Source organism: Melospiza melodia, chromosome 28 (assembly GCF_035770615.1).
Source record: "Melospiza melodia melodia isolate bMelMel2 chromosome 28, bMelMel2.pri, whole genome shotgun sequence".
Taxonomy (NCBI): Eukaryota; Metazoa; Chordata; class Aves; order Passeriformes; family Passerellidae; genus Melospiza; species Melospiza melodia.
In genome coordinates this window covers 2,481,529-2,503,669 of record NC_086221.1, presented here as the reverse complement: position 1 = coordinate 2,503,669, position 22,141 = coordinate 2,481,529, and the positions used below count along the sequence as shown (strand labels likewise).

General features: G+C 50.8%; 1 protein-coding gene across 1 annotated transcript in view; it reads right to left on the bottom strand.

The window, feature by feature from the left end:
- Nucleotides 1-943: 943 nt before the first annotated feature.
- PKP1 (plakophilin 1) overlaps nt 944-22,141 on the bottom strand; it is a 51,272-nt gene continuing 30,074 nt past the window's right edge. The window contains exons 5-14 of the mRNA XM_063177902.1: nt 19,571-19,778; nt 18,727-18,904; nt 16,557-16,671; nt 15,329-15,484; nt 15,049-15,225; nt 12,574-12,727; nt 11,941-12,127; nt 6,566-6,650; nt 5,138-5,237; nt 944-4,161 (exon numbers count right to left, since the gene is read on the bottom strand). Coding sequence (XP_063033972.1) covers nt 5,166-5,237; nt 6,566-6,650; nt 11,941-12,127; nt 12,574-12,727; nt 15,049-15,225; nt 15,329-15,484; nt 16,557-16,671; nt 18,727-18,904; nt 19,571-19,778 — 1,332 coding nt within the window. The 3' untranslated portion in view covers nt 944-4,161; nt 5,138-5,165. The remainder of the gene's footprint in view (nt 4,162-5,137; nt 5,238-6,565; nt 6,651-11,940; nt 12,128-12,573; nt 12,728-15,048; nt 15,226-15,328; nt 15,485-16,556; nt 16,672-18,726; nt 18,905-19,570; nt 19,779-22,141) is intronic.

Sequence of the window (22,141 nt, the reverse complement as noted above, 5' to 3'; positions counted from 1 at the left end):
ATACTGTTATGTTAATTTATTGTAGCCAACAGTTAAGGTAGAAGAAGTGTAAACAATTAGAAAGTGTATAAAAAGTCAGCTATGTTGGCTAATAAAGAATTGCCATCTGTGACTCCCTGTGGTCTCTGCTTTGTGTCGTGACCGCCTCGACAATGAGAGGGCAAGGGCAGGGTTGGAGCAGAGACCAGCTCTGTGATGTCCAGCACAGGCCTGGCCTCACTCCCCCCGTGCCCTGTGCTGCTCCTCGGCCCAGGGAGGAGCCATCCCATGGGGCAGGGCCCCGAGGAGGGCACTGAGTGCCAGGAGCTGCTGGGCCTGAGTGAGGAGCTCCTCTGAGCTGGGCCTGCCCAGCCTGGCCCAGAGAAACTGGGGAGGATCCCCCACCCTCACCTCACCTTTGAAATGTCAGAACCACAGAGCTTCCACCACAGCTCAGGTGGGGCAGGTCTAGGAAAAGCTGAGGGGTTTTCCCTGCTGCAGCCTTTGGATCCTTTCAGCAATGGCACAAATTACACCCATGGTAATTAACTTTTCCATGGACTGAAGTCATGGCTGTGAAAGCTCTTGGGAGAGAAATCCACTGAGGATGAAATCATGGAATCATGAAGATCCTGGGCTGGGAGGGACCCACAGGGATTCCTGAGTCCAACCCCTGCCCTGCACAGACACCCCAACAATCCCACCCTGGGCATCCCTGAGAACATTGTCCAAAAGCCCCTGGAGCTCTGGCAGCCTCGGGGCCGTGCCCATTCCCTGGGGAGCCTGGGCAGTGCCAGGCTGGAGGAAATTGGATTTACAGCTTCCCTGCTCCTGTTGGATAAGACAGATCACTCCAAGCTGATTCCTGCTGCAGGGTAACAGGGTTTTTTCCAGACCTTTCAGACCTTTCTTCTTTCCTAACACTGGCAAAACAACTAAAATAAAACCATCCAAACCAGAAAGCTTGAAGAAATTTCAGCAATTTTTATTGATTTCAGCTTTTCCAATGAAGCAAATACATACAGTACAGCCAAAACAAAACTCTGAGACATTTTTCTCACATACCTGTATCTTACAGAATACACTGTAGAGCTATGGACTGGTAAGGCTGAGTTGGTCTCACACTGGTGTGTGTTCAGAAAGGAATGAAACTGCCTTTGACTTGTCCATGAGGCTTCTGAAATGCTGGGGTGGGATTGTACACACACAAAATAAACAAAGCATTTAGAAGGAAATAGACCAAAAAAGCTCTGCTGTGCCCAGGACAGTGAGGGTGGTGTTTATTTACATGGCTGGGTGTCCAAGTGCTCCTGCTGGCCACACTCCTTCCTCCTCCTCAGGAATTCTCCATCCCTGTCTCTGTGCCCTGTCCCTGTCCTGGGGTGTGCCCTACGCCGGCTCTTCAAGGAGCAAGGAACAGGAAACCAGCTCAGAGAGAGGATGTCACAATTAAAATTATGACTTAAAAAAAATACCTCCCCAGAATAAAAAGAATTATATTGGAGGTGAAAACAGCATTAATTTATGTTGGGGAGAACCTCACTGGGCTCCCAGAATAGCTGGTTATGAGCAACAGCAGTGACTCCAATGTCTGAATTTCCCTTCACTTCTCAGAGTTGGGCATCAAAGTCACTTCACTGACTTGGGTGTCCAGATTTTAGAGAGACTGGGAGGAAAACAGAGGGTATCAGAGAATTTCCCAGGGGAGATCCAGCTGCAGAACAGCTCTGGAATGGCAGAATGGTTGTGATTTCTGCAGCTCATGGCTCTCCTGAGTGGGCTTTGCCCTGAGGTTTGCAAGCAGTGACAAACAGCATCCTAAAAACAGCTCAGGGGCAGGAACCTCTCTGGTGTGCCCAGCTCAGGGCAGGGACAACATCCCAGCCAGGTGAGGCTGCTCAGGGCTGTGCCCAGCCACAATTTGGAAGAGCTTTGAGCATGGAGACAGATTTTATTTTTAGCTTTAAAAAAACCCTGTAATAAAAACAAGAGTAACAATGTTTTTTGTAATAAAATTTATGTGAATGATGAATCTGCCTCCTGGAGTCCAATACTCACTAATGAAATCTCCAGCACCTGTAAATTTAATTGTGAGTTGATGATCATAATGCTGTGGCTCTTTGTGCCTTGTACAGTGACTCAGTAACTCCATTAGGGGAGAAAGAAGCTGCACTGTTTTAAAATAAAGCCTAAATCACAGCCAATTAGAGTGAATTTCCTCTATATTCCATCATTCAATTTTGTAGTTGTTTCCCTAATTAGTTTTCCAGAGGAAAATATCTGCTCTCAGGACTTGTGTTGGATGTGTCATTACAGATCAAACCTGAATGCAAAATTGCACAGAACACTTCACACCCCAACTGAACCAACCCTGTGGATGCTGCAGCCCTTGGGGACATCCACAGATGGGCCTTGCCCAAAGCATTTCCAACATTTTGCATCTGGGAATGCACATGGAGCAAGGGAACTGCTGGAAGGGCTTTGCCCACAGACAGGGGCTCTGTGCTCTGTTTGAACCCTCCTGGAACACTTCTGTCCAACTGGATTCTCCTGGTTCTGCCTCTCCACTTCAAAGGGGCTTTTTTCCCTTTCTCATTTGGCTGCAGCTCAGCACAGACTGACTGAGAAGGGTGGCTGCTCAGTAAAGTGCACGAGATGAAGCCACCCTTTGTAGGCCAAGAGGAAAAGCAGCTGGAAATGACCTCTCCCTATGGGCAGGAGCTCCCTGTGCTCCAGAGGGGAACCAGCAAGGGCCACCTGGAACTGCAGCAGAGCAAACCCAAACCTCACAGGGCGTTCTGTAGTGGGCACAGATCACCCCATGGATGTGAACTGAATATCCTGAGTCCCACCAATTAATGAGACTGACACTTAAAATGAGACTGCTTTTCTATTTCCAGGCTTATCATCCATCCTTCCCAAGCACCTCTTGTGCCCCTGATGTTTGAGAAACAGGGCCCTGTGCCCCTGCAGCCTTTGAGGAATAATAACCAGCACAGGCAGCACAGACAGCCTCAGCTGCTCCTTCCCTGTGGGTCTGAGCTGTGTCCCCTCCATGGGAAGGATATTTTTCTTCTGGAGAGAGGAAGGTTGTGAGAATTGAGTTGCTCTGAAATGAGCTCAGCAGTCCCTCAGCACAGCCTCAGCATCACAGGCAGATGAATGCAATTCAAGATCCCGAGAAATAAAACATTTCCAAACCTGACATCACACAAGTGCTCACATTCCTTTGCACATCAGTACCAGTTCTTTACATTGATCAATAAAAACAAAGTATGATTGAAGAGGACACATCCCTCCCCTCTTTCATTCCTGTGGCAGTCATTGATTCCAGGGGGAAAACACTTGGCCTGTCCTGCTCAGCTTCTCAAATGCCACCTTTGTCCAGGCACAGTCAGGAACTGGAATTGCTTTGGTGCCCAGAATGGATCAGGACCTGGGAATGTTCAAGCTCTGCAGCTGTGTCCCAACTGTCCTCTCACAAACAGCTTCAGGGAAGGGTGATGGAGGCCTGGGAGAGAATCTGCAGGTGTCAATTTGCTTCTTGAGATAAAGAGTTCATGTGACAGGAAAGAAAATGTTAACAATTATCAGAGAAAAATCCTAAGCAGAGAAGAAGCCCTTGTTCATAACTGTGAGGAATAACCAGCCTTGGAAAGAAGAGAATCCTTGTGTGTATCTGTTAATAATGGACAGATGCAAAGGGGGAACTTGACCTAAAATTGACTTTTTATGTGTTTGTGGACAAAACCACGTTGTGACAAAATTTTAGCATGGCAGTATTTGGTGCATGGATAGGGTGAAGTTGGAATAAAATCCTGCAAGGGGTTAAACTGCACAATCACCCTGACTTTGGGTGGAAAACAGGGGACTAAGCTGGAGGAAGATCCTGCTCCCCACGTGTGCTCTGTGTGCTGCCTGCACACACCTCTACATCACACCCAGAGTTACACAGACACACTCTTGGCAAAAAAAATAATTATTGACATCGAGAAAGTATATAAAAGTCCCTTCTCCCCCCTAAAAAGAAGAAAATGCTTAAAAATATCAGTGTCATCCACATGAAATCCACATGTTTGGTTTGCTTTACAGTTGAGTTGAACTCAGAAACTCTCTACATCTTTAACATCCTCAGGAATCATGGAAGTGTTGCTCTTCCTGGACATGAACCAACTCCAAATTCTGAAATGGAAAATAAATAAAACAAAGAAAAAGCAAAACTCCAGATAATTAAAGCATTCAAGAGATCTTTTCATTACAGCAAATCCCAACTTTTAATCTTTTCTCTGAGCCTGGCTGCAGCTTCTCAGCTGCACAAACCTTTTCACCCTGGACTTCCACCCTCCTCAGAGTCCCAGTGCAAACATCCCAACAGAGCAGGAAGGGAAATCCATTCCTGGGCAGAGGGAGGGAAGGAGCTTTGGCACTGTTTTCCCTTGGTTTGATCACAAGGAAAATGCTGGGGAAGGCAGCAAATAATTCTCTCTGCATAATCTCAGACACTATCCAAGAGACCTCTGGTCTTTCCAAAGTGCTTAAAGCTTTTCCCTTCAGTGGGAATCATGAGTGAAAAGTGCCTGATGGGTTAAATCCTCATTTCTCACTGAATATAAACCCATAACAATGCCCTGGAAATTCTGCCCATGGTTTCTCTTCCCTGATGCTCTATTGGGATTTTCAGCTGACAGAATGTGGTTCTCAACTCTGACCTGAGGTTGGCAGGCAGATTAAGGGCTCAAACAATTAGTTAAGGCTAATGAAGCCATGGATGTGCTGGAATTCACTGCACATCACTGGCACTGTCTGGGTAACACTGCTCAAAGCTCAGCAATGAGGGCAGTGCCAGGGAGAATCCCAGAAGAGCCTCACCTGTGAGGGTTTGGGAAATGCACAAAATCAGAGATTGCTTGGCAAAGAAGGGAGAGGCACAGCCAAGCTTTGTCTGTCCTGTCACATCTGTCCTGTGACACCTCCAAAATGCACAGCTGGGCAGTGAGGGAAACATCTGCCCTGGGCCCAGAGACAGCACAGCCTCTGATCTCTCACAGAAACAGACTGGGATGGAAATCTCACAAACACACTTCTGGGGTGATCAAAAGTAGCAACAATCTCAAAGGATTCCTGTGTCCCAAATCCACCACAAGGGCCATGTTCTCACCTGCAGCCTGAATGTGCATGGAGAGGCTCTAAAATCTGGAGGAGAGGGTCCTGAAGGTCGTTCCAGCTAAAGATCCCATCATGTTCTTATCAAACCCTTGCTAAAAAAGCAGAAACATAAAGTGCATATCAATTTCTACACTGAGAGATGGAATTGAGCAAAGTGTGCTTCATCCTCAGCCAAGCTCCTCTGTCAGCTCCCTGGGTACTTCTGTCACCCTCACTGATGAACTCCACAGAACCACGGGATGGTTTGGGTTGAAGGGACCTCAAAGCTCATCTCACCCCACCCTGTGCCATGGGCAGGGACACCTTCCCCCAGACCAGGTGGCTTCTCCTTGCATTGCCTTCCACCAACCCAGAGCTGGACCCTTACAGGTTTTTGGAGGGAACTTTTATTGAATCATTCACTGAGTATTGTTTCATTTAGTTCCTCATCCTGCAAAAAGAGCAGAAGCTTTCACGTGGTGCATGCACCCCTGCAGACTCCCATCCTCCTCCCTGACAGGCATCTCTGCAATAAACCTGTGTGTGAACACCAGAGTGACTCAGTCACACCAAAATGAGCTGGGCTGTGAGCAGAGCCTGCCACAAAACCACCCCAGCTCCTGTGCAGAGAGGGCTCACTGTCAATGTGGGAACAGACTTTGGGTGCTCTGCTTTTGCCTCCAGGTGCTCCCCCTTTGTAGGGATCCCTCCTTCTCTTTAATTTGGCCCTGTACTCCCTGCAGGTGCTGCTGCTTTTGAGTTGGAAAAACCCAAACTTGTTTAAAGAAAGCCACTGGGAGCTGGAGCTGGGAATTGGGAATTGGGATCAGCTGGAGCTGGGGGCTGGAGCTGGAAATTGGGAGCAGCTGGAGCTGGGGCAGGGGGCTGGAGCTGGGAATTGGGAATTGGGAGCAGCTGGAGCTGGGGGCTGGAGCTGGCTCAGTGCCTGTTTGACTCTGCACTTTCCCAGCTTCTGTTGCAGGGAGTAAAACAAATCCCAAATACTCCTCTCCTCTTGGTCTGAAAGTTACTCTGGCTGCAGGGGGGTGTAACCACAGGGCAGGGCTATGGACAGAGAAGAAAACGAGGGGAAAGAGAGGAGGGACCTTGCCAGGCACCTGCTGGAACCCGATGGGCTGCAGTGAAGGAATCCCCTAAATGAGGGTGGAACAGCCCAGAGTGGGGGAGCTGTGCTGGGGACCATTCCAGCACCCAACCCAGGGAGGAAGGTGTCTGACACAGGCATGACACCCTCTGCTTTGTGCCCAGAGTGAGCCCCAGCAGTGTCCCCCTGCCACCTGCTCAGATGCCAAGTGCCCCAGGCTCCTCCTGGGCCCTGCCCTCCTGGCTGCTGGATCAGGGCCTTCACCAGCTCCCCACCTGAGCAGGTGAACAGCCCAGGGCTGCTCCTGACCCCCAGAAGCAGGAGTGCTGTCCTTACCTGCTTCAGCACACTTTGCAGCTCCCTGTTGGACCAAAGGTCTGTCAGGAGAAGTCGAGCAGCTTCAGCTGCTTTTGGACAGGAGCTGGGAAGGTGAAAGCAACAGGAGGATTATGGCAGGCACAGAGCAGCACCCCACAGGCACTGCTGAGCAGTGAGACAAACCCAGACACTGCTGAGCACTGGGACAAACCCAGGCACTGCTGAGCACTGGGACAAACCCCACAGACACCGCTGAGCACTGGGACAAACCCTACAGACACTGCTGAGCACTGGGACAAACCCAGGCACTGCTGAGCACTGGGACAAACCCCACAGGCACTGCTGAGCACTGGGACAAACCCAGACACTGCTGAGCACTGGGACAAACCCTACAGACACTGCTGAGCACTGGGACAAACCCTACAGACACTGCTGAGCACTGGGACAAACCCAGGCACTGCTGAGCACTGGGACAAACCCCACAGGCACTGCTGAGCACTGGGACAAACCCCACAGGCACTGCTGAGCACTGGGACAAACCCAGGCACTGCTGAGCACTGGGACAAACCCAGCACCAGCTGGCCATGAACAGGACTGTCAGTAACACCCTCCTGCTCTCTCAGCAATGTTGTGTGACAATTGTCACCAGAGCAGGGCAAATAAAAGAGAGAGGAGGATCTGAGTGGGAAAATGAGCATAAAACTGAGCGGAGTCTGGAATTTGAGAGAGGGAAAGAGAAGGGAAATAGTGCCAGCCCTTTGCTGGAGTGTGCAGGGACTGCCAGCGTGGGTGGATCTCCTGGGAGGGGGCAGAGCAGCGGGCTTGGAGCTGCCTGGAGCGGACAAGGGATGGGAGCCTTTGCAATAACAACATCTGCAAGCAGCCCAGAGCCCTTACTCAGCACAAGGGAACAGATACCTGCTCACGTAACAGCTCGAAACCGTGAGTCATCGCAGGACCTTTTATAATTTTGGAACATTTCATACCCAGATATGCCCTCCCTGCTGGCTCCCATGGCTGCTCCTCATCTCCTGGGCCTCCTTCTGGCTGTGAGACTCCTGCTCTGGGCTCAGGGCAGCAGCTCCAACCTGTCCCACCCAGGATGATGGAGAGGAACAGGACCAAGCTCAGGACCCTCCCTGTCTGATACAGCTCCACAGAACCTTGTGCCCTCAAAAACATTCCTCAAAACAGTCCCCAAAAGCCTACAAGAAATGGGACCAATAGATCATGAGGAACCTGGGACATCAACTCCACACTTGGGAGTGTGGCAGGACAGGGATGGAACCACATCCAGTAAATTTTGAGGCGTTTCTCTGATATACACAGCAGCTGTTACCAAAGAAATGATTGAGTTTAACTTGGTCATAAACTTCAAAGGTGTTGTGCAGCTCCTAGTGTTGTGTGGAGGGCTGGAGGACAGCCAGAAATTCCTGAGCAATGCTTTGGGACAGAAAAAACAGGTTTTATTGCCAAATCTCTCCTGTAGTTATAAGCACACTATGCTCTGTCACCAGAATGACAATGTTTTAAAACATTTTTGCCTGAAATGTCTGTGGCTGAAAAGCCATTAAATCCCTACAAACCCAAGGTACCTGTGATCAGACAGGCAGAGCATGAACTGAACTCTCAAGGATTTGTAGTTTCTCTCTTCCTAAGCCAGAGTAATTCTCTCTTATTTTTGAAAAAAAATTACTTCTAATGATGCTAAATATGTGCTATTTGCCACTATGTCTCCAGAGAACACCTCAGAAGTTTTGTATTTTCAAGCCAAAATTACCAGCATCAGTACCTGAGTCATTTATGAATTCAGGCAGAAGTTCTGAACTCTTCATTTGAAGAACTGGCATTGACTGTTTCTTCCAGCATTGACTGCTACAATTTAGATATAAAAACCTCAATATGGGCTGGTGGAGTGTGATGCCACCTTCAGTAGGTAAAGCAGCATATCCCAAACAAAACAGTGTGAATATAGTAGTGGGTAACACAGAGCAGAATATCAAAGACAGCTGATTTGGGGGGGGAAATTCCTTAATAACAAATTGCCTGAAAATCAAAGTTGATTTTAATACCATCTGTCTCTTACAAATAGAATTATTCATGAAAAATTGTGGAAAAGCAATGAGGGAGATGTCCCCTGGTGGCAGTGGCAGGAGTCATCCAAAAAGCTACAGATGTAACAAAACATAAACAAGACACAATCAGAAGGAGATGGTGGGGAATGGGGAAAAACAGAGTGGGAGCAACGAAGACAAACATCTTGTCCACAGATATCAAATAATAGGGAGGAATAATCCTTCCTCAAAGGACAAATGTACAAAGAACTTAAGGTGTGTCACTGAGAATGCCAAGGAATTCCCAGAACAAGCAAGAGATTATGAAATTGATATCAAGGTGCAATCTTTGGCAGAAATAGGAAATTGGAAATCTGTGGATAAGAACTCTCTGGCACAGGGAATAATCAAGGGAAGACCTGAGGCTCTTGAAAGATTAATTTTGGTGAAATGCTGTGGTGCAATTGAACTGCAAAATAGAACTGCAATAGCAGAAGTGTGAAAAGTGAAGGAACAAAGAGAAACAGAAATAAATCCATGGTAAAGGGATAAACTGCAAATGTTACACTATAAAGCACAAGGAAAGATTTTGGGAAAAGCTTTGAGTGCAGCCAGTAGAATTAATGAGGAGAATTTCAATTTAATTAGTGAAATAATGTTGCTTGAAAATGAGCAGAGAAATGTTCTTCAGACAGAAAAGGAAACCAAACACTCCAATAAATCTGGTCCAGGGGCTTGATTTTCAGAAACACCACCAGAAATTGAAGGAAGTATTAAATATTTTGGCAACTTCAATTAAAAATAATGAAGAGTGAAGGAACCCCATTGACCACGAACTCCATGTCATAGAGGAGAGCATCTGCTCCATGACAATTACTTAATTGGGATGCTCCAGGAAGAAGTAGAAACCACATCCATCAGATAAACTGCTGAACCCTTTCTGCCTTTCTGTCAGAACCCAGCTATGAGAAACATGAGGAGAAAGAAACATGGGAAGGGAGGAGAACATGGGAAAGGACAAGATGCATAACTCACTGGTCTGGAACCTGGAGTCTCTTTCTAAGCTATGCCCCTGCAGCTGTTTGAGCAGGTGGAGCTCCTGGTTTGCAGCTGGCAGTGCAGTGAGAGCCCAGCTCAGCAGCACAGGGCAGGATCTGTGGGTGGCACAGGAGACACAGGGAGGGAGCACCCAGACACCAACCCAGCCTGGGAGTCAGGGAATGTCCACAGGGACCTGAGGCAGGTTAACAGAGAAAACTGCAAAGTCCTGACAGGGTGCAGGGTGTCCCTGGGTCCCCCCTGGTAATCAGGCACCCCTGAGCCCTTGTGCCCCCATCTCTGCTGCCTGCAGTGCTGGCAAGGAGCAGGTTGATGATGTGGGACTCACCACATTCAGAACCACAGTGGGCACCTGGGGGCTTCAGCCACCCCCCAGGAGACGTGGAAATTTATTGATTTCCAGTGGGGAGGGGGAGGCTCTTTCTGATGTAGGACTGGACAAATCCCACCCTCATTTTTCTTGTTTATCTTCACAGGCAGCATGTGACACTGGGAAAATTTCACCTTGGACCCAGCAAGAGCCAAAAATCTCTCCAACATCTGCTCTGTTGGGACAGCCTGAAATAATGCAGCCTGGACAAGTAAGATTAGTCCTGGGTGGAAATTGTTCTCTTTTTCTTTTTCTGTAAGAAGTGAACAGCATAAAAATCTTTGAGGACAAAAATGAATAATGGAGGGAAAGGAACAACTCAAGTTTTGGACATTGTAAGAACTGGGGAGTTTCTCAGAGGACTATGTGATCCAGGCAGGACTGGAGACATCTCCAGAGTTTGGTAACTCCTCACAGCTCAGTGACTCACCTCCAAGAAAGCTCATCCCCAGCAGCCAAGGCAATTAAAGTGTTCCCAGCCTGGGTTGTGCAAGGCTGTGCTGGGGCAGCAAATTACTGAGCACTGGGCTGAGGAGCCACAGCAGGACTTCAGCACGAGTAAATAGCATTCAAAACAAGGAGGGCTTAGGAGAGGGCTGGGTTTCATGGTAATTGGGCTCATTGGAGAGTGGAAGCAAGCAAAAGCAGCAAATAGAGCAATGCTCCTTGGCCCAGGCCCAACCCAAACAAGGAGGCCCCGTGTAATGACAGAGAGTGTCTCTGCCATGGAACAAGAGGTGGATTGGAATAACTTTATCAAAGGATGATGAAGGCATGTAAATGGATTTTCACAACAGAAAACAATGGGTTACTTGTCTAAGGCATTTTAAAACAAAGACAGATGGCAGGAGAGATGAAAGCCTAGGAAGGAGAGAACATGGTTGAAGATAATAGAAGTTTAACACCAGTTTGGCCAGAAATGAACACAGAACTTGGCAAGGCTTGACAGGCTTGTGCTGCAGGGAATACGGATAACAAACAGGACAGAATTCCTACCACCAAACCCCAAACCAAGTCCTAAAATAGAAAGAGGTAAAATATGATGAGATTGCTCAGCTGGTGTAAAATACAGGAGTAGATCAGGAAGGTACCTAAAATAATTCCTGCCTATGTTCCCTCAGAGTTGCCTCTTGAGGAAGATGATTCAACTAAAAGATGAACAGATTTGCCCATAAAAGTTAAGTACAGTCCTTGAGTACCTACAGTGTTGAACCTCAGACCTGACCTTCATGACAAGGTTTGAGGGAAGCCCAGGAGTCAGGAAGTCACTGACATCCCCTGCTCTGAGGGCTGGAATTTTTCATAGATCAGAGAACCCCAGAGTGGTTTGAGGTGGAAGGGAACTTAAACCTCATCCAGTCCCGCCCCCTGCCATGGCAGGGACATCTTCCACTAGACCAGGTGGCTCCAAGCCCTGTCCAACCTGGCCTTGGACACTTCCAGGGATGGAGCAGCCACAGCTTCTCTGGGCAACCTGTGCCAGGGCCTCACCACCTTCATGGGGAAGAATTTATTCCTAACATCTAGTATAAATGTCTCCTCTTTTAGTTTGAAACCATTCCCTCTTGTCCTGTCACTATCTGCTTGTGTAAAAAGTCACTTCTCCTTTTTTTCACAAGCTCTCCAAGTACTATTTTTAAAAGACTTTAAGATATTGGTGCTTCAGTTTTTAGAAATTCCTAAAATTCAGCCATAAAGTTTCCAGAGGACCTTCTGCAAATCCACCTTGGATGGATTTGCCTCCAGCCTGCCTGTTTCCAAGAAAGCAGTGCTGAGGATTTCTGCCCACCAACACACCCAGTTCCTTTATTGGGAAGGAATAATGCTCCAGCCTGGCTCCAAAGGGTGGTGGGAAGGCTCTGGGCTCAGCCTGGCTCTGTCCCTGCCCCTGCCTCGTGTCCCACACTCACCCATTCCGGCACAGGCTCACTACATTATTTAGCAAGTTGCTGGACAGGTAAGACTTTCCCAGGTGGGGGTTGGACATGATGAGGTTCCTCAGAGTGTAACAAGCTGATGTCATGATCTCCCCATAGCTGCTGGTGTTTCCAGACTGGAACGACAGGAGACGGGACACATCTGGGAGCACCTGGTGAGCTAAAGAGGTGGAGGAATGTTCCAATCAACATTTAAACACAATCTGGCACAAGTGAATGATGCTATTTGTGTTAACACCAAGCAGAGTTATCTCTGCAGCGAGACACTGAAGTGTTGGACAGCAATGGCATCGTTGTCATGAGTGGATTTTCCCAAGACAAAGCGAGGTCTGCAGGCCTTTGGAAGGGCAGTGTCGTTGGCCACAGACACTGAAGTCCAACTCAGTTCCAAAAACACTGTCACCCTCATGGTCCTGCAGGTTTGTCACTGTCCAGAAAGCACAGCACGTGTCACACAGCACTGGTGACTGTCCTTGGGGCCAGAGGAAATGACACTGCTCTGCCCAGCTCTGGAGCATGGCTAGGTCTCCTTATGGGGCTTACAAAGCAAGCTGGGCAGATCCCACAGAGCTGAAAGCTGGGATCCAGCATGGGGGAAGGACTTACCCATGGTTTTGTGGAGCACAGGATGCCTGGACATGTTGCTGAGCAGAGAGGCCCCGGAGCGCACGACCTCGGAGCTGTTGGACTGCAGCAGCCGCGCGATGCGGGGCAGCCCCTTCTCCTTCAGCCCGATCATCTGGCTCATGGCATTGGACATCTGAGGGACAACACAGGAGCCCATGGTTACAGTGCCAGGGGAAACAGCTGGCATGGTGGTCAGGCCTGGAGGAATGTGACTGCACCATAAAATGAGCACTGTACCATCCTTTCTCCTGCTGCTGTAATCCCACTCTGTCAGTTTTACCTCTCTTCCCCACAGCTATGGGAGCCTGGAGAAAAGGAGGCTCTGGGAGGATCTTCTGGCTCTCCTCAGCTCCCTGACTGGATGGTGCAGGGGGTTGGGCTCTGCTCCTACAGAACAAGGTACAGGACAAGGGCAAATGATCTCAAACTACCCCAGGGGAGGTTTAGATTGGATACTGGGGAAAATTCTTCACCAAAGCAGCTGCCAAGCAGTGGCACAGCTGTCCAGGGCAGTGGTGGAGTCACCATCCCTGGGAATGTTCAAAAAGGACGTGGATGGGGCACTTGGGCACATGGGATAGTGGTGAACATGGGTGAGCAGCTGGACTTAGTGATATTAGAGGGCTTTTCCAAGCTTAATGATTCCATTATTCTGTGACATTTGAAAAGTCAGCCTCTCATGTGCTGTGCTGGTGCTGTTCTTTGGAGCCCCAGAGGAGCAGCTGATCACTCAACTGACATTCCAAAAGCTGGAGAAGCTTTGCTTTCATGTCCACGTTGCTTTCACCCTTCACAACCCCCTGGCAGCTCCCTGCCCTGGCCCTTCACAGCTCCTACCATGCCACAATGGGCTGTTGGGGAGCAGGAACAGATAATGGATGCCTTTAGAAAGCAGTCTGAGGAACAAAAATACTCATCTTAGATGTGATCTTGTGCTTGTAAATGTAGAAAGTCTAAGGATGCAGCCAGGGCAGAGGAGCTCAAGCACATCTCCTGAATAAACTGCCCTTATTGACAGAACTTAAACTGGACTTCTCAGCTGCCCCACCAGAAAGGCTGATGGAGACACATGTCCATCAGCAGTGAGATGGGAGTGGACAGAAGGGTCTGGAAAACATGTGCCCTGTTCCACATTCACACCAGCAGGACTGGGGTGTGAAAAGCACAGTTGAAGGATATTCAGAGCCATCCTCTATGAGCTAAAGGATCACAGCAAGCTCCATAAGCTCATCCCCAGATTCACTTTCCATCAAATGAGAGCAAACTCAGCAACTCCAGCTCCAGCTCTGAGCTGGAATGAGACCCTTGAGGGGAGGAGCCACTTCTGCACTCCCAGACAAATTTCAACCATTCCACGCCAGGAGGCTGAATTAAGTTGCTCCAGCACTGTCAGAGCTGGGTTTGGTTGTTTGTCCCTTGTGCAATGTTGTTGATTGCTGAAATTTTCTTTTCCTGGGAGCACAGAACTCCAGCCCCATTTCCCTGACCAGCTCTGCCCATATGTGACAGCCTCTCTCCACCTTCAGGTTCGTGGCACTGCTTAGTTAAATTGCCAAAAGTCAAGGTTCCCAATTATTTAGCATGGAAATGGTTGTGACAAAAGGAGATCAGAGCTGGCAGGTTAATGCCATCCCAGCAGGGAAGGCTCAGAGTGAGTCACCTGTGTCTCTGGGTGGGACACTCCCCACACGTGACACGCCTCTCCTACCTATGGAATCATTATCTCTTTATCTCCCCATCCATCTTATTTAAATTGGGATTGATGGAGCTGGGCACAAACAGACAAGTCAAGGGCTGTCCCAGGGGAGCAGCCTGCAAGGACGTGCCCAGGGCAGTGACGTGGGCCTGTGAGCCATGGCTGTGACGTGTCCCCACAGTACCACAGCATCACCCAGCCCCTGGCACCGCCACGCTGCGTGCCCACGGGTCAGGACATCTGCCACAGCTGTTTTACAGGTAGCTCTGAGGTGTGGACAAGCCACAATCCACAGCACAACCCACCCTGTCATTAGAGCCACCTCCCCTTGGAGCACATGCACAGGCGGTAGCTCAGCCCTTCTCCCATCTCTCATCACATCTGGCTGGGGGTGCACATCTGGGCTCACCCTCACTGCCACCCTGGGGGAGGCTGCCAAAACCAGCAGCTGCTGGCAGTGTGAGCAACAGACTGGGGAAACTTGGAAACCCAGAGTATGGGTCTGGGATAGATCCTTGGGATGCTGGCTGTAGCTCCCCATGAGACCCTGAGCTTGGAGTTAGGATCCCACTGATCAAACACTATGGAGAGACTGGCTGTGGTGCCCTGAGGTTTAAGGAGGACATTTGCCTTTTTCATGGCCAAGAAGTGATGCTGATCAGGGACCTTAGAGGTCTTCCCAACCTGACTGACTCTCGGGTTCCATGAAGTGCTGACACATTTGGGTGCACACATGAGGAGGGCAGGGAAGCTCTTACCAGCCCTCGGCTCGCAGTGAGGTTCTGCAGAGCTCCAGCACAAGCCTCCAGGGTGGCATCCTTCTTGCTCTGATCCATCAGGGACAGGTAGGTGCGGATGGCATCTGAGTGGTAGAGCCAGCTGGGGCCTTTGGGCTTGAAATCCTCCTCAGGAAGGGGAACCCCATACTCATCATTCTGCAAAGACATGAGAAACAGGGAGTTCAGATCCTGCTCTTCCTTTGCAGCCCCTGCCTGGGGTTGAACATCACATTCCCAATCCCTCTGTGGCACATCCTACCTCCATTTTCCCACTCCTGCTGTTGAAGCAGCCTGTGAGAGTTTTGTCCATGTACACGCTCCGGGCCATGTGGTTGAGCTGGGTGTATTTGTTGGGAACTTCAGCATCCAGGCGGTAGGAGAGGTTGTGCAGGATGCAGATGCAGTTCTCCACAGACTGCATCACCCCCAGAACACAAATGCAAACATCACATTAGGCAGAAAACTATGGAGCAGAACCAGAGAGGGCATGGACTGGGCCATAATCAGCTTTTTAGCACCATATATGCTCTTTAGCCTTTTTCAGGGAGCAAGGGATGGGAGGGAATGAGCTGGAATAGATGTGAAGGAGAGATCTCAGTGAGCTGCTGATCCAGAAAACCTTGGGAGGTCTCACTTGCCACAGACAAGTTGGCAAACAGGAAAAGAGAGTGTGAGAGTGGTTGGATCAAACCATGAAATTCTGAATCTTAAAATGCCCCTCTCACCAGGGGTAACTTCCAATGACTCTCTGAGTCACAACTACAGATCAGGTGACACTTTTTACCAAGAACAGGCTTTAAAGCTCCTTTCCCTGAATGCCAGAGTGCCCAACGGGAAAAGCAAGAGAGAATTTTGGCTGGATACCCATAACCAATACCAGAACCTGTGGTTACATTTCCAAAGAACTGTGTTTTGTGTGTGCTGCTGGAAAGGGGCTTCCTGCAAAAGCCATCCCCAAAAGAGGGTTTGCTCAATCCAGAGAGAATTCAAAATAACTTTGGTAACTTTGATGGTTACATCTGAACGGTGTCTACAAACACATTTTTGTCCAAGGCAAGTGCTGCTCACACACAGCCATCAGTCACAGTCAGGGGACTGGCAGAGAGATGCCAACTCCTGCTGAACATGGTGCCAAGCTGGGGATTGCACACTTGAGTCCTGCTGGATGGCAAGATGTGGGGGTAAAGAGCAAGAGATGGAGACTAGGATGGTGGAATGGGGAAGGGGAAGGGAAGTATTCTGGGGACTCAGGAGACAAAGTATTTTACTGTTCCTCTGTGTCTGTTAAAATTTTAAAGCCCAGCTCTACTTCAGGCCCAGAGGCCCAAGGACTTACAACCCTCCAAGAGATCCCACAGTGGCTTGGAAGGACAAAAGCAGCCAGAGAGTCCAGCCACGTCTTGTGTTTGTTGGAAAGGGATTTTGAGGCATTCCCAGGGTTGCAATTGTTAACTGTGGGGCTGGGAGCCCAGGGCAGCAGCTGGTACCTTGTCATCAGGGCGGCTGGAGGCCACGCAGTTCTGGGTGTAAGTCATGACAGAGTCGATCAGGCCAGGGTAATTCCTCATGGTCTGGCGCCCCATGTCTGCAGAGCTCAGGTTCCTGAGAAGCCATCGAGGAGCACAGCAGGGGACAAAGAGGAGAGAGGGTGAGTTGGGCTCTGTTCTGGCTATGGTTGTCACTGAACTGGGGGATTTTTTGGCAGGTTCAGCAAGGCTGAAGAACTGCTCCTGTTCTGGAGGCCTTTGGTGGGACTGCACCAGTGCACAGCTCTCTTGCTGCTCCTTGGGACTAATTTCACTTCGAACATGTCCTGCAAGGAGCTCTGCATAGAAGACACCCTCCTAGGGACAGTCCCCAGCAGGAGGCTGCCTCAGAGGCTCTGCATGTGCCACTACATAGACACTGTGTCTCCTGAGTGGAGTTTCCAAAGGGAAGACTGGCTAAAGGCTATCGGGGCTTGTTGTGATCATCAGGAAGGTGCACAGGGTTGTAAGCACAGACCTACCCAGGGTCAGCAGCAATATCTGTGTGGGAAATGGGCTGGAAATGCTGGAGAGCAGCAATGGCTCTTGCCAGAGGGACTGATCCATCTGTGAGGTCGAAATGGGTTCTTGGACATTGGCAGCTGTCAGGACAGGGGAGTTTTTCCAGTAACAGGATATGGGTTTTGTTGTTTTGCTCTGTTTTTGTTTTTTTTTCCCTATTTTATTGCCTTATAGCTTGCAAATGAAAAACAAAGAGAGGCTGGCAGTGGTTGTGAGATATTCACTGCAGGCGTTCCAGAACTGGATCTGATGTTCACTGTGATTTGCAGCCTCCTCATTAACATGGATTCATCTGCAATCCAGAAATGCTTGAGCAGCAATGGCTCGGGCCCAGGGCAAACCCAGGGCTGTTCTCATCCCTGTGTTCTGATGTGGCAGGGCAGTGACTCAGAGTAGTCCTGGCTCAGCCCTTGGAGCAGGGGCTCTGGATCCAACCCCAACTTCCCTCACTCTCCCTGCTCCCCAGTCCTGCTCCCTGAGGCCTCTGGAGCTCCCTTGCTGACCTGCAGCTGCCAGTCTTCCTTGGGATGCTGGGCACTGCTGCCACAGGCTGGATCATTTTCAGGAGGTAGAGCCTACCTCTAGTTAAACTCCACAAGATTTTTACAAGCTGTTGTCATTGTCTTTCCCTCATTTTAATGGGATATTTTATGGTGTTGTAGGCTGGGATGGCCTTAAAGCAGAGCAGCTCATACCCACTGCACCCCATACATCCCGAGCTGCAGCTGCTCGGGGAGCTGCCTTCCAGGACAGGCAAGGAGGGAGCAGCACTCCCTATCTCCCAGACACGGTTCCCAGCCACAGAAGCTGATGGTATCAGGTCTCCAAAGGCCCTGCCATGATCAGCCTCTCGTTTCATAAGCAGCTCCAGCTCCTGCGAGCTGCATGTCTGGGAAGGGCGCGGCCGGCGCTGCCTCCCTCGGGGAGAGCTTCCCTTGATGAAAGCACCTCATTATACAGGGCAGGTTTTTTGCCCCACTTGTTCCCATTGAGACAAGGAGCTCATATCCAAGTGGAGGAGGAAAGTAGGAGAAACAGCAAGTCAGGGCGAAGATCCTCTACAAAAGAACTCTGGTTTCCTGTGAACAGAATAAACTACTCTGGGCTCAGTCTGCACCTCCTGTTTCGTAGCTGATCTCCAGATGAAATGAGCCAGGAAAAGTCCTGTACTGCACTAAAACAGTTATCAAAAGAAGTGGGAAAATGCTTGTTTTCCCCACATAGAGAATTCTGTCTTTTTGTCACCTAAATCCTAAATCGGTTTGTTTTCTCTGAAAGCCTCAAAACTCTATAAGCAAAGTCTGTCCAGTTTCCTGGTCTGAGCTAAACACTGATGGTGATGGGTTTCCCTAGTACACAAAACAGCTTCCATTTTTTTCTGAGAAGAGACTCAGTAAGAACAAAATTATTAAAATAAAAAGCTACTAGAAAAGTATTCTACATGCAAATTTTTTCTGCACCTTCTCTTATTCAAGAAAACTTTCTCAAGGAGAATTTTTCATGACGCAATTGTAATGAGCATGAATTCAGCTCATTGTAAGAGGATTTAGATGGCTTTAGCTTTTGCCCACAGACACAAGCTACAGTCAGTCCCTGCCTGGTGACTCACCTCAAACACCCTGTGGCATTGAAGAACACTTCTGGGTCGATAATTTCTCGTGTCCTGTTGCAGCTGCCATCAGACCAGCCCGAGAAAGGGATGATAACACAGTCTGTCAGCACAGGCAGAGCCTCCTGTATCAACTCTTCTTTTAGTTCATCAGTGGAGGAGAGGTTCCAGAGCAGTCCTAGGAAGGATGTGGGACACAAGCTCAAACACAAGGTCAGGGCATTAGGAACTTTGTTTAGCTCAGGGTGATTCCAGCACCAAAATCCTTCTTCCCTTCACCTCTCTGAGCTGAGGGTGCAGAGGCTGACTGAAACCTCAGTCCCTGTCCACCCCTATGGGAGACAGGCAGGATGGGTCCACATGGAGGTGGGCATTTAAGCATCCTTCCTCCTCCCAAAACTGCTGTTTATTGCTATTAGGTTGCAGGGGACAGAATCTCTCCAGGGAAAGACAGGCTTGCACATAAAACTTGGGACAGAGTTGAGGGTGACCTGCATCAAAAAACTCCCATCAACTCCTCAGGCAAAGGTGAGGCACCAAGGAGAGAACCCAGCCAACCCTACTGGGGTTGGCAACTCCGTCAGCCATTCCTGGAACAGCACAGGGGCCAGAGTGCAGGGAGGTGTGGGAATGGCAGGGTGACCATATCTGGGAGGGGACCTGGGGCAGGTGCTTCCCCAACAAGCACTGAGGAAGTGAGGAACATGGAAGGGCCAGGACCTCCTCCGCTTTCTGATCTAGGTCCCCCTTTGGTGTAAGAGGAACAGAAGAGCCCCCCTATGTGCTAGGGTAGCACCAGGACTACAGGCAAGGGGAACCTCATGGCTGAGCAGGCTCGGGGTACCTGTGAGCTGTTTCTGGATTTCAGTGTTCCCTGTCCTGCGGAGGAGGCTCACACACTCCCTGATCCCGTTCTGCCGCCGGGTTTCGATCTTGTTGGTGGGGTTCTTGAACACCAGGTTCCGGAGGGCTCCGGCTGCCGCCCGCTGCACGTTCTGGTTCTGGCTGCGGAGCAGCTCCACGAGCTTGGCAATGCCCCCCAGCCGATAGACCTGGACAGGACAGACACGGGACATGAGCATGGGGCACTGGGAGAGACATGGGACAGACACGGGACACGAGCATGGGGCACCGGGACAGACACGGGACAGACATGGGACATGAGCACGGAGCACTGGGACAGACATGGGACAGACATGGGACATGAGCATGGCACCAGATCAGACACAGGCCATCAGCACAGAGCACAGGACACTGCTGGGACAGGGACACCCAGAAGTGCCCCAGCAGTGCCAGGGATCAGACAGCCCACCCTGGGGGAGCTGAAGAAGCAGAGCTGCCAGGGAATGAGGGCCAGAGATGACAAGTCTGGTTCAGGCTGTGGGTCACGAGCTGCTGGGCTGGAGGTTGGAGCCAAAAGCTCAAACTGCAGGAGTGGCTGTCTGTGAGTAATGGCCATGGACAGAGTCCTTTGCTGATGGAAATGGGCTCCTGCAAACTTTCACCCACCTCCACAGTCTGCACCGAGTGGAAATGCTGCCTTGCCCATGAGCAGAGGCCATTTATAGCCATCTAATGACATGCTGTGGTCATTTATCTGCAGCCCGAGATCACAGGCTGAGCTCAGAGGGATGGTCACGGCCGGTGTCACCACCCTCGAGGTCAGCCCAGGCAGCGGAGGCAGCCCAGCCCTGCAGGACCCCGCACACGGAGCTCTGAGGGCGGATCCTGCAGCTGAGCTCTGCCAGCAGGCAGTGGAGGGAGCCCAGCCCTGCAGGACCCCGCACACGGAGCTCTGAGGGCGGATCCTGCAGCTGAGCTCTGCCAGCAGGCAGTGGAGGCAGCCCAGCCCCGCAGGACCCGCACACGGAGCTCTGAGGGCGGATCCTGCAGCTGAGCTCTGCCAGCAGGCAGTGGAGGGAGCCCAGCCCCGCAGGACCCGCACACGGAGCTCTGAGGGCGGATCCTGCAGGGGAGCTCTGCCAGCAGGCAGTGGAGGCAGCCCAGCCCCGCAGGACCCGCACACGGAGCTCTGAGGGCGGATCCTGCAGCTGAGCTCTGCCAGCAGGCAGTGGAGGGAGCCCAGCCCCGCAGGACCCGCACACGGAGCTCTGAGGGCGGATCCTGCAGGGGAGCTCTCCCAGCAGGCAGTGGAGGCAGCCCAGCCCCGCAGGACCCGCACACGGAGCTCTGATGGCGGATCCTGCAGCTGAGCTCTCCCAGCAGGCAGTGGAGGCAGCCCAGCTCCGCAGGACCCGCACACGGAGCTCTGAGGGCGGATCCTGCAGCTGAGCTCTGCCAGCAGGCAGTGGAGGCAGCCCAGCCCCGCAGGACCCCGCACACGGAGCTCTGAGGGCGGATCCTGCAGGGGAGCTCTCCCAGCAGGCAGTGGAGGCAGCCCAGCCCCGCAGGACCCGCACACGGAGCTCTGAGGGCGGATCCTGCAGCTGAGCTCTCCGAACGCTGAGCGCTCCCGCTGCGGGATGTGCTCTGCAGCGGATCCCGCCCGGAGCCCGTCCTGCCACAAACACCCTCGGCTGAGCCTGCTGAAAATGGACAATGAGCGAGCGCCTTTGGGAGGGAAGGAAAACAAGCGCGAGCTGGGATGAGTCACCGACCTGCTCTGGCACATCCTCCTGGGAAGGATGGCACGGCCCAGCGCTCAGAGAGGGTTTGCAACGGTAACAAAGGGTGTGGCCAGCCCACAATGGGGCACCTGAACGTGGGCTGGGCACCTGCACTCATCCAGGCACCGCCAGGGCACAGGGGCACAGCCCCACATCCGGCAGTGCTTCCAGCTCCACTGCTGTGCCAGCACAGGGAAAGCCACTTCTAAAGGGTTGGCATGTCAGTAAAACCAGGGTGGGGATAAACTCTGGTGACATCCTTGCCACAGCAGATCCATCCCTCAGTCTGCCTCCTTTGCTGCATGTTGGCAAAGGAATTGATGAGTAAGAGCATCAGAAAAATAACCTGCGCTATAAGAAGGGCTTCTCTGTAGTCAGGTATCACAGAATCACGGAGGGATTTGGCTGGGAAAGAACCTTAAAACATCCTGTCCTACCCCCTGCCATGGGCAGGGACACCTTCCACTGTCCCAGGGTGCTCAAAGTGCCACCCAACCTGCCTTGGACACTTCCAGGATGGGGCAGGCAGCATTATGGATGTGCTAAATTATCTTTGTACATGGTCACTAATTAGCCCATTGTCTCAGGTGGCCGAAATAGTCTGGAAAAGGGCTGTGGAAAAGGCTGGCAAAGGGCTGCAGGGTCACTGGCCAATGCCCAGCAAAGTTCACAGTGGGATTTAAAGCAGCTTTTATCTGGCTCTGACTGTAGCTCCGAGATAGTGAAAGATTGATGTGGTATTGGGTGCAAGATTGATGTGGAACTGGGTACAGTTGCCCCCAGGAGAG